Here is a 17,466-nt window from a genome sequence, read left to right as displayed (position 1 = left end):
TACATGTCTGTAATTTCAGTTTAATTTTATGTAATAGGGATGTGCACAGGTACTCAGTTAATTGTTGAGGTGCCAGTATACAAATCTGAAATCACTGTTCTGGTATTAGTTTTGTTAATCGTGGAAAGGCGGACACAAACAATTCAAGGAAACACTGATTTTATGTTTGTAACTTTGACTGGACTGTAAAATGTGGAGTGTTCACTTGTATTTGCAGGTAAGCGTATTTTTATTACACTCTGCTACAAAAACACACAAGTGCCTTAACATGAGCGCCTTGCCAAGGGCATGATGTTAAGAACGTGGCTGAAAAGGCAAAGAGAGTGTGGCTGGGTATGACATTGCTTTTTATCTAAATAAACTAGTTAAATTACTTTAGCTGATATAAGCTAGGCCCAGAAACAGTAAAAAATATTTTTTTCTGACAAACTTGTGGGCACGTTGTCCACCTGTAAGAAAACAACGAGTCCTCAGCACCATGCAGAGTAATGTCTTTTAGCTTCTCTGAATAGGCAGCATCCATTACTCATCCAACTTAAAAACCTAAGTTTTTTCCTTTTTTAAAAAATAAACGTTTTAAAATGTGTTCTTCTGTGTGCTACACAAGTGCTGTCACCTAAAAAGGTAAGTCTGCAGCCCTACATTAATGTCAGATGAAGTTTTTTTAAATTATTTTTTCCCTTCTATGCAGTTAACTGATTATCTGTTTATTAACCCTTACGGCTACTTGAATATCAAATTTAGCTGAAATGCACATCCCTGTTGTAGTAATACTTTGCTTTCACTTTGAATTGTTGATTGGACACAAAAAGGCTAAAGTCTTGAAACAGGCACTGGAAAATTGACCAATCAAGAGCAATCTCTCCTATTTGTTAGGACTTCAGGAGCTGCACTGAAGGCCTTACTTGTCAGATTAGCTGAAAACATAATTATGAAGTGACAGAAGAATCAAGCATGTTTTTATTTCCTATGTGACCAATTTTGTGAGGAAAACAGTCACTCTAGGCCTTGTTAGAAATGGAATTATAATCTTTTTAAAATTTCTTTTAAAATTAAGTTGAAAGATTTAGAATCTTTCCTAAGAAACTTTTTTTAAAAAAAATGCTGTTCCACATTTTCATGTGACTACTGAAACACAAAGAGTTTCAATCCATAGACAGAGTCTTATTTTAGCCACAGCCCTGCATTTTAGAGCAGAAAGTGAGACTTCATCCCTGTCGCTCATGGCCACATGTTGAGCAGTTAAATCCCATTGTTTTGAAGTAAATGTATCCCAAAGTCTGAAAATCATTGTGTGACATTAAGAATTGCTGCTGAAACGTATATTTTCTACAATTAAGCAAAATATTTTGTGTTTTAATGAAAAATATTATGATTTTATGTGTGTATAAATTAACCAGGATTCATATGGGTCCTGAAAATAATTGTGCCAAAATCCAGTACCGAATCGTCTTTGATAAATAGTACAATGCAAAAACATACTTAAAGGTCATGGAAATATTTTCATGGGATTCTTTAATCATTTTTATTTCATGATGTAAACACACAAACTTCGATAGTGGCCTAAGGCTGCGTTCAGACACAGAGCATATACCCCCCAAAACATCATTATATTCAGCTGTGGATTTCATGGGTTATGCTTTTTGTGTTATGTGTGCTGAAGTTTCAAGCTTCCCGCCCATAACGCTACCCATTAAGATCCGTTGTGCTCCTTCTCCGCTTTGCAAAAGTTTTCACTGGCAGATTCCTTGCTTTAGTTGCTTCAGTTGGCTTTTAGCAGGCTTAGTTGATTTTTTACAAGACCAGGGACTGGACCCATGTATTTCACCTGACTTGTGTTTTTTTTATGTGTGGGATCAAATAGTGTGTGCATCATGTCAATATGTAGTAGCTAGTAACTTAAGGCCTTTACACCCCATTCACACTTTATTTTATGTGTCTTAAGTATCAGAATTATATCTGGATACAGCTAAGCCACATAAAATGCAAGTGTAAACACACCCAAGACGCATTTAAAACAGATACAAATCCGATTGCTTAAACCACTTCAGGAGGTGGTCTGAGATGTATTTTAGCCACGTTATAGCAGTGTAAACGCATCAGTCTCTCCAAGACACATTCCACAACCAAAAACCTTCTCCCCATGCAGTACGTCACTGGGTGCATGATCTGTGTCTGCGAGAAAGATAATTATGGAGGACACACATGGTTGGGGACCAGACAAAACAAAATGCTCAATACCAATATGGACAGACACTACTGTGCACAACAAACTGTAGATGAAGAGGGTGAATGGATAAACAACTGGTAATTGGTTGCCTTGTAACGAGCAGATGTGCATGTTCTGTCTCATACAGCACATGGATTTCCGACTAACCGAAGACGCATTTGACTACCAAGTGACAATACATGTGGCTAAAATCTCATCAGGATACAGTCCAGATACTTGTCACATAATGTGACCAGATGTAAACATGGTCTTAAACTATATATCAGTTACAGTTATATCAGTTTAACAGGTGATAGCTGGAAAATGACAACTTTAAGGGCTAGCTTCAACAAGAAAGCAAATAAACATATTGTCAGATGACAATACTCTATGAACTGGAGAAATCTGATGCTGGAAATATCCTATGAGTCTGTGTTGAGAAGCTGTATGAAAAAGATGTAAAAAAAGAAAGAAGTCAGCCGTTCTCTTAAGAATTATTTCTGACCATTTGTGAGAACATTGCTCCTGACCACCAAGCTGTTCAACTTCGTAAACCAGTGGATTAGCAACCAGCAGCAGTGCTATATGGCTGGTGAGAGCTCAGGTTTCCCTTTGTAGGCTGACACCTATATATACTTCACATGGTGAAAGTATATGAACCCTGTAGAACACTCAAGAAGTTTTTTCCTTATTTTAAACAAGTTTTAATGTTTAACTGAAGGCCTAGCTCTAATAGCCACAGTTTGTCACTGGTACTACCAATACTGTAGAAAACTAGTATGATGTTTTTTGGCACCAACTTTGGCACAGAAGCATGAAATATTGGTGTTTATGTTCAAAGACAAAACATAACCTTAATCTGACCCTGACCTTAAGCTTAGTCTTAACATTCAAGAAAGATTGCTTTAATATTGTTGGTTTAAATATTTTTCATATATGTAATAGTGCTTGTAAGTGCAGAAATACAAGTACACACATGCACACTCATACAGCCACTCATTCACTGTGCTCAGATTGCATTTATCTGAAAAGAGGGTCTTCATTTTGTCTCATCAGACGACTAAAAGGAGCAGTTTAAGTCAGTATAATAAATGATATCCACTCCTTATTGTTGTTATTGTTGTAATATTTCACTCCTTGCTGAACTGTAATGTCTCTTTTACCCTTTAAAGATTTTTTTAGCTAGATCATTTAGATATCTGATGACTTTTATAAGAGGCGAATCAGTCACAAAGGTTGTTAGGATGACCATGAGCCAGAAAAAGAGGATCTGCCAATTAATTTTCAGGCGCTATTTACTGAATCCGTCTTTTACAGGGAGTCAAGTCAGCCTGAACTATTGTCCATTATGCCTTTAAGAGAGGCCTGAAGATCATGAATAGGATTAGATCATTATCAGAGAGAGAGAGATGGGCAGCAGGTTAGTGTTTGGTATTAAATTCGGCTTTGAAGCTGGAGGGGATTGGATCAGATAGGCAAACACAGATGAGCTCACACACACACACGCACACACATGCACACAGACACACTCCAGGAGACTGATCTCACTGTTGGATTACTGCTGACACACGGCATACATGCTGTGTGTGTTTTTGTACGTGTGCGTGTGCAAAAAAACACCTGAGTGACATAGCTCAGCAGCACAATATGTGTACGGCCAGCCCCTAAAACACACACTCCAGGCCTGGTAGGCATAAAATCCCTCCAAAATATCCACTGAGAGCTCCTGGCTGCTCCAGCAAACATAGCCCTAATGGAAAAGCCTTATTTGTTGGTGCTGTACACAAGCCCAGTTAGCTGGCAGAGAGAGAGAGAGAGGCGCTGGAGATTGGACTTGGAATGACAAATAATAGAGCTGAGATTAAGAGCGGCGGGAAGAGGAGCAGCATCAAGCCTTTCGCCAAAGCCCTGAATGTCAATGTTAGATTTCATTTGGCCAGCACACGAGCTCCCCCTCTCTCCCTCACCCTCTTTTTCTCTCTTTTACCTCATATACTGCCTCTCTTCCTGTCTCCTTAAACAATCGATAGGCCCTGTATCATTATGGGTTATTGAGAGGACTATTACCTCTGCAAATGGGAGGAAATGGACATATCAATGTTGTGTCATGTCAGATGGAGTGGGAGTTAGACTGACTATAGCGAGTGAAACAGAGAGAGAGAGAGAGAGAATGATAGATATTGAGACAGATAGAGAAAGGAAGGGAGAGAGAGGGAGAAACTCTGGAAGAAGGAGAGAAGCAGATTGAAAGAGAGAGAGAGTTAGAGGAGGAAAAAGAGAGAGAGCTCTTTGGCCCGTTGCAGTGAAGTGTGGAAGTCTGGTGTTATGAGCCGTAACAGACAGTGGGGTATCTGTCTCCCCAGAGCCAGGAGACTGTGCTACCTATCATGGATGTGTTGTGTATCTGTGTGTGTGTGTGTGTGTGTGTGTGTGGTGTGTGTGTGTGTGTGGGTCTGTGGATGAAGGATTGTGTCTCCCTATGGAGCTATGTTGGTGAGCAGTGTGGAAAACGAGCTGACATGGTAACCAAGGCTCAGTGCCTCAGCACACAAACACACACACACACACACACACACATACATATATGTAGAAATATATATGTATGTGTATATATGTATATATATATATATATATATATATATATATATATATATATATATATATACACACGCATACTGGACATGAGCCCACAGTAGGTTTTCATGTATGTGAGTGTGTGTAAGGCATAAGGCACAATCTGATTAACGGTCTAATTAATGGTCATTTTACCTCTGCACATGACTCCTCCCTACTGACTGCAGCTCTCTTACATTATGTCTTCTACATGCACAGACACCAGTGGTCACAAGCCCTGGTCCTGGAGATCTACCTTCCTGTGGACTGTGGCTCAGACCACACTCAGAAGTCCTTGATTGGCTAAATCAGATGCCTTAGTGTAAGAAAAGGTGATTTTGGATGAGGTTTGACCTAAACTCTGCAGGAAAGTACATCTGCAGGAGGAGGGTTGGTGACTATTGTGCTACAGGAAACACACTTATATATGACATTTTTCAGCTAAATTTGATGCACGTTTTCTTTTCATTTGTTGAATTTAACACACTGGAAAAACCTAAAACATGAAATGTGCCATAACCTTTGCACAGGCCACATTTAATATTTATATAATTGGTTCCAAAATGTTCAGTCAATAAAGAGTTATTGTGCACTAAAATGTGCAGAAGTGTGTTTTCTGTAACTTATTTTCACTTAGAAAATCAACAAAACATAAAATTTGACAAGGGGCACCCATACTTCTGTATATAGCTGTATATGTAAGTATCTATACCTCCAAAGTTCCGTCATAAAAGCTCAGGTTAGGTCAGAAAAGTGAATAATTATCAGGTCAGAAAGCGAATAATTTCACATAGTCATAGATTTTATTTACTATTTATTTACTATTTCTGGTCTGAGTAGTGAAGTGACAACATGGCTTGCTAAAGAAAGGAAAGTCAACAACGAAAATATAGTTTAAAAACGAATTAACAAAAAATTATGCTTTTTCAAGTTTCAAGTTTAGAACCTATGTGTCTTGGTTCTTTATTATTTTTTATTTATTAACAATAGCCAGCGGTCTTACCATTTTAAAATGCTCATTAGATTATAAAATATGTTTAGAGAAAAAAAGGAATTTGTCAAAATATATTTGATTTGTCAAAATATATCAAAATATATTTGATTTTGAATTTTGTTTTATTAGTTGCCTGGACGAATATTAATGGTAAAGTACTTAAAAGTAATCACTGTTGCCATTCACTTGCACTATGTGGCCAAAAGTATGTATAATTATTGAGTTCAGGTCACCCATTGCTAACAGGTATATAAAATCAAACACAATCACCTGCCCTCTTTTGCATCACTCACTAGAGTTCTAGACTGCCTTTGGAGATAACTTCAACCTCTAGGTTAACCAGCATTACTGAAGAGAAACTCGTTTCCACCTCAAACACTCCTGGTAGAAGATGCTGTCGGCTCACATCGATTTCAATAGTGCATTAGGAGCTTCATGAAATGAGTCTCTATGGCCAAGCAGCTGCACACAAGCCCAAGATCACTGTGTGCTCTACCAGGTGTCTGCTGGAGTGGTGTAAAGCACACCACCACTGGACTCTAGTAGGAGTGGAAATGTTTTTTTCTGAAGTGATGGATCGCGCTTCACTATGCATAGTGCCAGCAGTACAGTTTAGGCATAAAGATTTGGGGCTGTTTTCCGGGTTTGGTCTTTGGCCCTTCAGTTCCAGTGAATGTTAATGTTACAGCATATAAAGACATTTTAGACAATTATTTGCTTCCAATTGTGTGGCAACAGGGAAGGTCCTTTCCTCTTCCAGCATGATTGTGGTGTGGATTAACTCCATTGGCCTGCACAGAGCCTAGACCTCAAAACCATTAAACACCTTTGGGATGAACTGGAACATTCATTGCGAGCCAGACCTTCTCATCAAACATCAGTGACCTCACAAATGCTCTTTTGACTAAGTGGGCACAAATTCCCACAGACACACTCCAAAATCTTATGGAAGGTCTTCCCAGAACAGTGGAGGCTTCATGAGTTTTTGTTGAAAAACTCTGATGTAGGGTATCACTGTTTTTCACTAGTATTCTAATAAAATCAGTCCTGAAAATGTATAAAAAAACAATCTCTCTCACTCTCTTTCTCTGACACACACACACACACATACACACACACACATACACACACACAAGGTTTTACTTCGGCTATTTCCATTTCCACATTTCCATATCTTTGTGCCCATTTGTCATTGACATTCATCCCTGTGTGTTCGTCCCTGACTCTCACTGTCTCACTGTGACTGTTGTTGATTTCCATTCTTTGTTGATGAAAAAGTGATGCAATAAATGAATTACTTTTTTGAATTTCTTCTTTTCTCTCCCTTATTTTTCTCCTTTTTCACCCACCTCTCTCTCCCTCTGTTTCTCTCAGGTTTTAGCTAAGAAGGTGTTCACACTCTACTGTTTGGCAGTGCAACAGTTGTCAAAGCAAGATCACTATGACTTTGGCCTGCGTGCGCTCACCTCTCTGCTCCGCTACGCTGGCAAGAAGCGCAGAGCCTGTCCCGATGTTGCAGATGAAGAGGTTACACATGCACACACATGCACACAAAAGCACCCTTGACCCCAGACAGCCAGAAAGCACCTCAAGTGCACTTTGTTGGAAATCTTTCAGGGTTATATCAGCTTCTATGTCCCAGATGATGTGTTATCAGAAGTGGTCTGATTGCATGGGTGTATGTGTGTGTTCAGCGATGAAGAGACCGCTGACAGGGCTCTAACACTAAAACCTGTGCCTCACACCCCGTCGGGAAAGCTGGCTGTGATAAAAAATGTATCAAAGAGGACAAAAACTTGAAACTTGAAAAGGACTCGTCTCCTCTACCTGAGTGAAAGCTCTTTCCCTCGCTCTTTTTTCCATGTCGATACTGTTGCCTGTGTTAATGAAAAAAGTGCCCCTTGATTATTTAAAATTTCATGCTGGAATATTGTCTGTACGTAGGAATTAACGTTAGGCTGCAATTGTAACACTGTTCTCGGTTCCTTCAGTTGATAATTAAGCCAAGCAATAGAGAGCTACAGAAAGAATGTACACATATGAAGAGGACATTTTCTTAAAATGAGTGATGAATAAAATTACATATCACCGTATTTGCAAAGTACATCATGGTGTCACAGTATCAGATGGTATGTAAGTTTAGTATATAAGGAACTTTACAAAGTATTGTAAATGTTTTGCTCATAAAGCAAAACTGCTTAGCCAGTTAGCTTTAAGCTTAGTTTGACCTAACCCTGGATTTCATCTCACAACAGTCTGCCACTCTTCTTGGGTTATATACGTCACTATGGCAGATCACAAACAGTTCTTTGTATACATCAGGCTGAGCTTCTGACCAATCAGGGACAGGGGCCCTTTTTTGGTCTTTGTGATGTTTGTGGCATCAGTCTGGTGCAAATTATTGCTTTTCAGTAACATAGATATCAAGAATGCTCACAAGCAAGAATTACTCCAGTGTCACCAACACGGTTGCAACAGCATTGCTCTTAATGTTTATAAATGCTTTACTTTTTTCATATTTACATAGCATAATATCCTTTTCCTTCTTTGAAAAATAAGCTGCTTAGCTCCTTAAGCTTGAGGTGATTGGCTGTTCATTATAAACGTCAGGCTTTAATGTGCAGATTCACAGGAACTAATCATAGCTTGAGTACTAAAACCTGAGTTAACAGAGAAAGCTGCTAACTGCCATTGTAAAGAGTTAACTGCAGCTGTATTTGTTATTATTATTGTATTTGTGAAACTGAAACAGAAATCCTAAAATCCTAAATTGAACATGCTTCGTGAGATAAGCCCCCGACAGAATTCACATTTTCTAGAAAAGAAACTCACTATTTAATTAGTTTTCATGTATTTTCAACTATTATTTCAAAACAATCTGAAACACCCAGCAAATCAGTGTCACTAAATCTAACCATCAATATTACTGTATGACACAATTATCAGTATACTAGCATAGACAACATCTCAGCCAGCATATATGAGAGTAGTTTTCCTGTTTTCTGTGTAGTGGATGTGTTTGAGACGTTATTTCTAGATCAGCTGCTTTTACCAGCAGTACCATAATGTACCATTTCTCAGTGGCCTCTGACTTCAGCCCTTTTACTGCAGATCCTGCTCATGTCTATGAAGGACATGAACATTGCTAAGCTGACTTCCACTGACCTCCCACTGTTTAATGGGATCATCCAGGACCTGTTCCCTGCAGTGGAGACGCCCACCATTGACTATGGCAAGGTAGGATACCTTTCTCCCATCATGAACTGAGGCAGCATGCGATGGTGCAGCTCACCTTCCCACATGCGTGGGGTCAGCTACCTACTAGCATGTGCTAGCACTCTTAATAGAATAGAAGAAGCAAAGGAATGACTGTGTGTTTGTTTTGCTCTAGTTCTGTGGTAGAGCTTTAATCGGGCCTGAAATATTTGTCCAAATCAAAATACAGTTTGAGAACTTTCTGTTCAAACCCCAACACACTGCACTAAGTTTTGAGTCTAAATTTAATTTAAGAAATTTGTTCACCAAACAGTGCTTTCAAGCAACATCCCAGAGTTTTTCAGTCTAGATAAACCTTCTATAATGTGCTGTTTTATTTTCTGTGCGTCTGTTTTCTCACAAGCTTGGGCTCTGTGAACCTCAGTGCTGAATTCAGTGAGTGATTCTAGCATACCAGATAAAAAACGGTATTTTACGGTATTGAAAGTAGAGAAGAGCAATAAAGTACAGAGTAAAACTAAAGCATGGGGAAATGCAGGGTAAAATCTGGGAAAAGCAGGAGAGGGGCTGTGACAACCCATATATGAAGTTCGAACCCAACACAAGCCCATATTTGAGAAATGATGACAAATACACTACTGTGCAAAAGTCCACCTTTATTTATTTGATTTCCAGTCAAAATAGCCATTAAGTTCATTTTTCCAGTATCTGAAAAAAACAGAAAACATAAGCAGAAAATTACACAGAAGTCCAAACAACTAAATATCAGTTTTTCACTATTTACACACTTTGCCTTTACTACAGCTTCCATTCTTTTCAGAAGACTTTTTGTGAAATCTGCAACAGTGTTTTTTTTTACCTCCAGAGTTCAATGGTTGCATTTTCTGCTTCATCATTCATGATCCAAGTAAAACCAAAACCATTCAGTGGTGTTAAGATCTGGACTCTGGGGTGGTCAGGTCATTGTTTCAAGAACACCAGCAGCTTCTTTGTTTGATTTACAAATTTTCTTCTCTTTTGTCTTCTTCCTTTTCTCAGTAATAACTTCTTGACAGCTGCATATCCTTTAGCATCAAGGGTGGACAGAAACACCTGTGGATGTTTTCAGATCTGAGTTTGATTTTTCTCCTATTTTTCAAATATGAAAGTTTTAAGCACCGTTTATTTGATGAAAGCTTTGGTGATCTACCAGGTCCTCCATAGTTGTTAGCAGTCTCATTTTCTCTGTAGTTTCTAATCATTTTTTGAACTCCTGTTTAGGAAACCTTTTTTTCTTTTACGTGCCCCTTCTTTATACTAATCTCCCCAGAAATAGCTCCTAAAAATTAATAATGTATTTAATGAGCAGTTTGACTGGAAACTAAATAAACAAAGTGCACAGTACTGCATTTCAAGCTTTGTGCTGTAGTGTTTACAAAGCAGAAACCAAAAGCTCACAGAAGCTGATTCAAATTAAATCATCAAAAGAAAGTGCACTCATAACATTTCCAGTTCGGTAATTATGCATCGAATGAGTCAAATGACTCGAACATGAGTCATTGATTCACTCTGTTTGTTTTGTATATTATGCGCACAAGCTTCAAAACCGCTTCATCAAATGCTGCAACTCCCTTTCTGTGAAGCAGCGTAGTGTGTATGTGCTGCGGCAGGCCTTTGTGAGTCAGATATGCAGCATAATGCAGACGCTTTGCTTGGCACACGTCTCATCACCTACGCGTCTGGAGTCTGGACAGCCAGCAGCTGCTGCCTGTATCAGCCGCACTCAAGTGTGAGAGAGAGGAGATGGAGGAACAGCGCGCACACACACGTGCACGCTACACACATTTGCATTCACACAAACACACGTTTCACACATATGGGCATACCACACACACAGTCACACCTGTTCATGCACTCACATTCACATACACATATACACACAGAAATGTACACGCGCTCCATCTCTTGTTTCCAGAGCCTTTCCCCTACACTGCCTCCTCTCGAGCTCATTTCACTTGGTGAATGTTTTCATTGCACTTCCATATCAAGCAAACAGCTCCACCCTCAGCTCTTAATGCTGATGTGTTCCTGCTAAGATGCTTCTGATCTGTTCTTTTTTCCTGCCTCTCTACCCAGTTAATGAGGCAAGAGTGAAATAAGAGCGAGGGATTGAATTAAAAGAGAGAGTTTAGTGAGAGCGCTTTAGTGCCTCACTAGTGATTTGGCTCTGAAGTGTGTGTGTCTTACTCTGGGGGGTGCTGGAAGTGTTTATGGTTATTAAGTTTGAGATGTACTCCTTGCCAGTTCATTTGTACTAGGCAACCAACTTGGGATTCAAACCCAACAACATTCTGATGCACCCAAGGTTTCACTACGCTCTTAGGAATGACTGTGATTGTTCCAAAACATGTTGTTGTTGTATTCTTTTCTACCTTTTTGTGTATATTCTAGAGCCCAAATAATTTGTGACAAACACAGTAATGATTTTAAGAAGCTAAAAATACCAACAACCAATAAAATCAGCTGATATAATTTAATAACGCCAAATTAAAACTCGAGTAGTTTAGGTTAAACAGTGCATTTGTGACTGGTATGACTGTCAATTTTGACAAGCAGTGTGCTTTTCAGTTCTCAATTTTAAGATATCTTGAATTCACATAACACTGCTGTCGGAAGAAAGCCTCATATCTCCAATTTTGATGTTTTTCAGTTTTTGACATAATTTGAAAACTGAACAAATTACTTGGAAAAAAGTCTGGTTCCATTGACTTACACTAAAAGTAAAGTAGATTTTTTTGCTTCTCCTGTAAAGTTATCATTTTGGAGATAAGAGGTTTTGTTCCAACAACAGCAATATGCAGCAGAAATTCCTCTGACTACAGTTTTGTTGATTTCTGTTAATTGGCTCTTATTTTTCAGTTTGTCGTGAGTTTACTCTTTTTTGAGGTGTTTTTGAGTTGTAACATGATTGCCTTAATCTGTAGTTTACATTGTAAAAAATCTTTCACTTTAAATGCATTTTACATTTTTCCCATTTTTTTCCCCTTTTTGACCATAACCATTGTGTTTTCAAATGTACCAGTTTTGTTTGTATCACAGGCAAACAAGTAAAGAGGTAGTAACTGTTTGTCAGTTCAACCTAAAACAGACACACTGTGCTAATGATGTTAAACACTGCTCTTATAAGTACTAAAAGCTAGTTGAGTGCGCCATTGTGGAGGATTTTCCGCCTGATAAATGTGAGTGTGTGTGTGGGGGAAGGAGGGAGGGAGTTCATGCATGCATGCATGTGTGTTTGCTCAGCGAGTGAGCAAGCTTCCACGTTTTACACTGTAGGTTTGAATGCATTTTACATGTTTTGTTGTTCAAACCATGCTGAGGTTTTACCAGTTTGGTCTGTATTGCTGTATTGCTAAAAACAGTAAACATTTGTTAACTGTCTGTTTAGCAGCCTCTACAAAGACTGACATACCAGCATGAAACCATTCAGTCCTCAGAAGTACACAGTTTTTGTGAAATCAGAGGTGTTTGTTCATTACAACATTAGACAAGCAAGTAAATATTGGTGCTTTATCTGTGATTTATCTGTGGTATTTACCAATGCCAATACATTTGGCATTAGTAAATACCTCAGTATTAGCTGATGTTGTCGGCCAATATCAGCAGGGCCCTAATCCGCTTTTTGTTTTTTTTTCCCCTCATTCTCTGTCTGTCTTTTTGTCTCCCTCTTTCTCTGTAGCTGAAAGAAACCATAGAAGAAGAGCTTCGTCAGAGTGGTCTACAGGTCACTCCCTTCACCCTGACTAAAGTCATCCAGCTGTATGAGACCAAAAACTCACGTCACTCCTCCATGATCGTGGGCAAGACGGGCAGTGCCAAGACCGTCACCTGGAGGATCTTACAAAACACCCTGACCACCATGCACCGCAAGGGCGAGCCTGGCTTCAACCTCATCCGCGTGAGTCCTTCTCCTCGTTTCTGAGCCTGTTTCTTTAGGCTTCACTGACCATTTCATTATTCAGGTTGTCTTACGCCCATGCCCTACCCAGAGTGTCACAATAACTCAGGCTTTTTTGAGCTTCTACCTACACAGTTCACCCTGTATTAGCTCATTTGCTGTTACATGCCAACCTGTGCAGACAAGTTGCGGAGACGAAATGCAAGTCATATCTAACAATAACAAAAGCAGACACAATACACTGCACGCAGGCATTCTCAAGTACAAGAAAACATGGTTGATCTGTCCAGATTCATTATAACAAATAACATAACTGCACAGTCTACAGCTTCCTTTTTACCCTTTGCATTTCTTAAGTTACAAAATCAATCAATCCCCACATCAGTAAATATGACGGACACGGACAGCAATTACATTAGCACTGACCAGACATCTCATACGTTTTAGCACTCCACCCATTATTCCTCAGCATTGCTCACTATTAAAATAACATAACACTGGTTTGTCGTATTGCAATCTCATTATCTCTAACGTGCAGATTTAATGGCATGGAGGAAGCCTCTGATCTGACATGGAGCTCTTTCTAAAGCAGCTGTTGTCTCTGAGGCTACACTAAGGCATTCATTAGTATGAAAATGAGCCACCGTTACGGAGTGTGCTAACACAACGTTGTCTCACATCCCTGACACCGAAACAACCCAGTCATACAAAGGCACTTTCCACAGGGATCAAGGTGCTCTTCCGATTACTTAACGTGGAACAAAAAGCACTCCACAGACTTACAGCTAACATGTGGGTGTTTCAAGAAGACACAGAGGTTCATACACTAGCTAACTATAATTGGTAGCACTCACTACCCATCCTTGTTACAGCATGTTGCATGTTTGGGGGAAAGCGTGCGTGACTCAATGCGGCTCATTTGACGCTAACCCACTTGGCTGGGTCTCCGGGTCTCCCAAGCAGCGTCTTTCTACAGCGTCTTTGATTTTTCCATCCATTTCTCTTCATCCTCCATCACCTTCTTCCCGCTGGGCAAAAAACAGTTAGAGCTTTGTTCATTCAATGCCACTTTTCCAAGTACTGTGACATGATTAATTTAGAAGGCACCTCAAGCATGATTTCAAATTGTGAAGTGAACCATATATCAAGCTAATATCAAAGTTGAAATAAGGTTGATAGCCCAGCTCTCATGTGGCTCAATCAGCTGGAGGTAAGGTGCATGCAGTGTTTTTCCCTTGTCCTTTCTTTAATGATGTTCTTAGAGTTTGAAGTATGTCTGTGTGTGCATGTGTGAGAGTGTGTGTTTCGTACATTTTCAAGATAAAAATGTTCTGAGTTTGTAGGAAAACCAGAGAAAACCAGAGCTAACCTACAATATCAGGACCAACAACATGATCTTGACTTATATTTATTTATATAGTACTATGCAAAAGTCAGAGACCACACTTTGATTTATTTAATTTTCAGTCAAAACTGCAACTGCAAGTTATTTAGTATTTCAGTATCAGGAAAAAGCCGAAAGCATACATTTAACAGAAAATTACACAGAAGCCTCTACAACTACATAAAGTATCAGGTTGTCCAGTATTTAGTGTGTCCACCCTTTGCCTTTATTACAGCTTCCTTTCTTTTTGGGAGACCTGCTTTTAGTTTTTCAAAGAAATCTGCGCTGATATTTACTGTCACTGGGGCAGTACCCCTCTTGTCAACGGGGTAGTACCCTCAAGGGTGTGTCTTCGGTACCTTTAGTTAGGGAACACAGTTGTAGTACAATACATTGAAATTATATGATTTTGAGTTTTATTCACTCCACATACTCTTGTCTCGTCTACAGCCTTTTTATTTTAGTGTTCTGTTTTAACACATTAGATTGCGAAAGGGTATAAATATGTACCTTTTCACTGGGAAAAACTTACTTAAGTCACTTGGACCCTAAAACCACAGTTGTGCGTTTGAGGGAACATTTACATTCTTTGTACTTCAGTGAACAAAAAATGTATCTGCACAGTACCTTTTTTTCTGACAGTGCAATGTTCAGTCTTAGAAGTTGGTTCCATTTTCTGTTTCTCACGATCCAAGAAATCCCAATTACAAATTTACACTGATCAGTCTCTAAAAGCTTACCCCGCATCTCAGATGTCCAGTTTTGATGTTCTAGTGCGATTTTTTTCTTTTTTGTCTATTTCCTTTTCTCAGTAACAACATCTTGACAGCTACACATCCTTTGTTGTCCTCTCACAATGGAAGGATGGACAGAAACACCTGTTGATTTTTTCAGAGTCCCATTTTCACTGTATCTTTTAATTATTTTTTGGAGTCTTTTGACTTTCACCTTTCATATGCAGACCTCTTTTTAGCCATTTTAGCCTAAAACAAATTTACAGATCAATGTGTTTGAATGTTTCACTTTGAAGGGGAACATAAAGTCAGCTTTGAGAACAGTGTTTGTTGAGAGGACACAGCTGTTTCTCTGGTTTTAAGATTAAAGGAGTTAAAGTGTCAGTAGGGTGCACAAAGGTAAACAGTGGACAAACTAAAATACTGATAGATTTTAAAATACCAGGCCTATTACATAATAAGGCTTATTATTCAGTAAATACAGGGACTTCAGTGCAAGCTAGCTGAGCTAATCTTAGATTATAGAAGTGTGTAATAAAACTTTGGGCTCATCGGCCATTTAAGGGATTAGTATTATACTCGCTGTTGAAGACGTTTGTGTAATTTTACGTTAAACATGTTTTTAGCTCTTTAGTTTTTAGCTGTTTTGACTGGAAATTAATTAAATGAAGGGTGGTCTCTGACTTTTGCAGGACAGCAGAACACACACATACACATGCACACACACACACATATATATATGGGTCAATGACAAATAGGGTTCTTAAAAATGATAAAGCACATGATGTGCATTTTTATTTAATTCATTTTTTATATTTGGATTTAGTTTCAGTTTTAAAAACTATAAAAGCTATTAAAACTGTACTGTTCTGATTGTACCATTTGACCTATTTGGTTGTGCCGCCTGACTTTTCAGGGTAGTTTAAAATTAAACAGGCTCTATACCTCTTTCGTACAAGCATGTCAAAAGAAAGGTCTTTTGTTTTTGGTTGTACCGTCTGACATTTGAGAAACTAAGAACTAGCGCAATAAAGTTCTTCAGTGAGTTGAATACCTTTTAAGTTACCTTATTTTGCAATGTTTTTTATTTTAAAGTTTTCAAACATAAAATCACGCCAAACAATTTAAATTAGAATTTAACTAAATTAATTGCTTTGATATTTTACTTGATTAATTAACGTTCAGGATTGGACGGCACCACTTGACATTTTTAGACTTTTGGATGAAAAAAGAAACTAAAATAAATTATATATGGATGCAATGAAAATTGTTCACGTAAAAGAGATATTGTGTATATATGTGTATATATATATATATATATATATATATATATATATATATATATATATACAATATATATAATATGTGTGTGTGTGTGTGTGTGTGTGTGGTCCATGTAAGGACAGAATTAGTAATATTATCCAATCCCCAGCCTGTTTCACTGTTAAACCTCATCCATCCCTCTTTCTGTCTTCTCGTCTCTCTATCTGCACTCTCTATGCATTCACCTCAACCTTGTGTCATTGTTTTGTCTAAGGCTTTGTGGGAGTGTCTCTCAGTGGGACGTGTATCTAAATCTCTGTAGGTAAGGTCTCTGTGTGTTCTCTGTGGACTCTGTGTAATTCTGTACGGTTTGGGGGTCCATCTTGTTCACTGCTCCTTCTGTGACTCAAACTGCCATGTCTTTTTTACATCCTCCTTTTTCTCCCTCTCTCTCTTCCTCTCTCTCTGTCTCTCTCGCTCTCTCTCTGCGTGTCTCTCTCTCAGTGCCTGTCTTCTCTCTCTCTTTCATATCTGACTCAACACCTCTCTTTTTGCATAATCTATTTCTGGTATCTGTCTTTCTCCCACCATGCAAACATCACCTCCCCCTGTTTCCTCATTATCTCTCCTCTGCATCTCCACATGCTCTGACTCACACACACACACACACACATACATACACATACACACACATACACACACACACACACACACACACACACACACACACACACAGACACACACAGACACATACACCCCTCTACCAGTGTCTCCAGCTCATCACTCTTGCTCTTAAAAGTCTTACTTGCAGCAGCCACTCCCTGTCTGACATTTCAGCTCTGTTTCTCATTTCACTGACACCACTCCAATCTTGACCTCTGACCTCTGACCCCTCAGGAGTATCCTCTGAACCCCAAAGCAGTGAGTCTTGGAGAGCTGTATGGAGAATACGACCTCTCCACCAACGAGTGGACCGACGGTGTTCTCTCCTCTTTGATGAGAGCTGCCTGTGCAGGTACTGACCACTGCAGCTCTATGTTTACATGCACACCAGTTGGTTCCATATTAGTCTGACTAAGACTGCTAGTCTAGCTAAGATACGATCAATATGTTGTT

The 17,466-nt window shown here is 38.9% G+C and overlaps 1 protein-coding gene across 1 annotated transcript in view; it reads left to right on the top strand.

Annotated features, from left to right (window-relative positions):
• The window catches only part of dnah2 (dynein, axonemal, heavy chain 2), a 211,978-nt gene that overhangs the window by 115,279 nt on the left and 79,233 nt on the right, over positions 1 to 17,466 (top strand). The window contains exons 40-43 of the mRNA XM_036596629.1: positions 7,191 to 7,343; positions 8,928 to 9,053; positions 12,751 to 12,969; positions 17,248 to 17,365. Coding sequence (XP_036452522.1) covers positions 7,191 to 7,343; positions 8,928 to 9,053; positions 12,751 to 12,969; positions 17,248 to 17,365 — 616 coding nt within the window. The remainder of the gene's footprint in view (positions 1 to 7,190; positions 7,344 to 8,927; positions 9,054 to 12,750; positions 12,970 to 17,247; positions 17,366 to 17,466) is intronic.

The sequence above is a fragment of the Colossoma macropomum genome, unplaced genomic scaffold, assembly GCF_904425465.1.
Source record: "Colossoma macropomum unplaced genomic scaffold, Colossoma_macropomum, whole genome shotgun sequence".
Lineage (NCBI taxonomy): Eukaryota > Metazoa > Chordata > Actinopteri > Characiformes > Serrasalmidae > Colossoma > Colossoma macropomum.
Note: the sequence above shows the minus strand (reverse complement) of the source record. Positions and strands in the feature narration are given on the sequence as shown.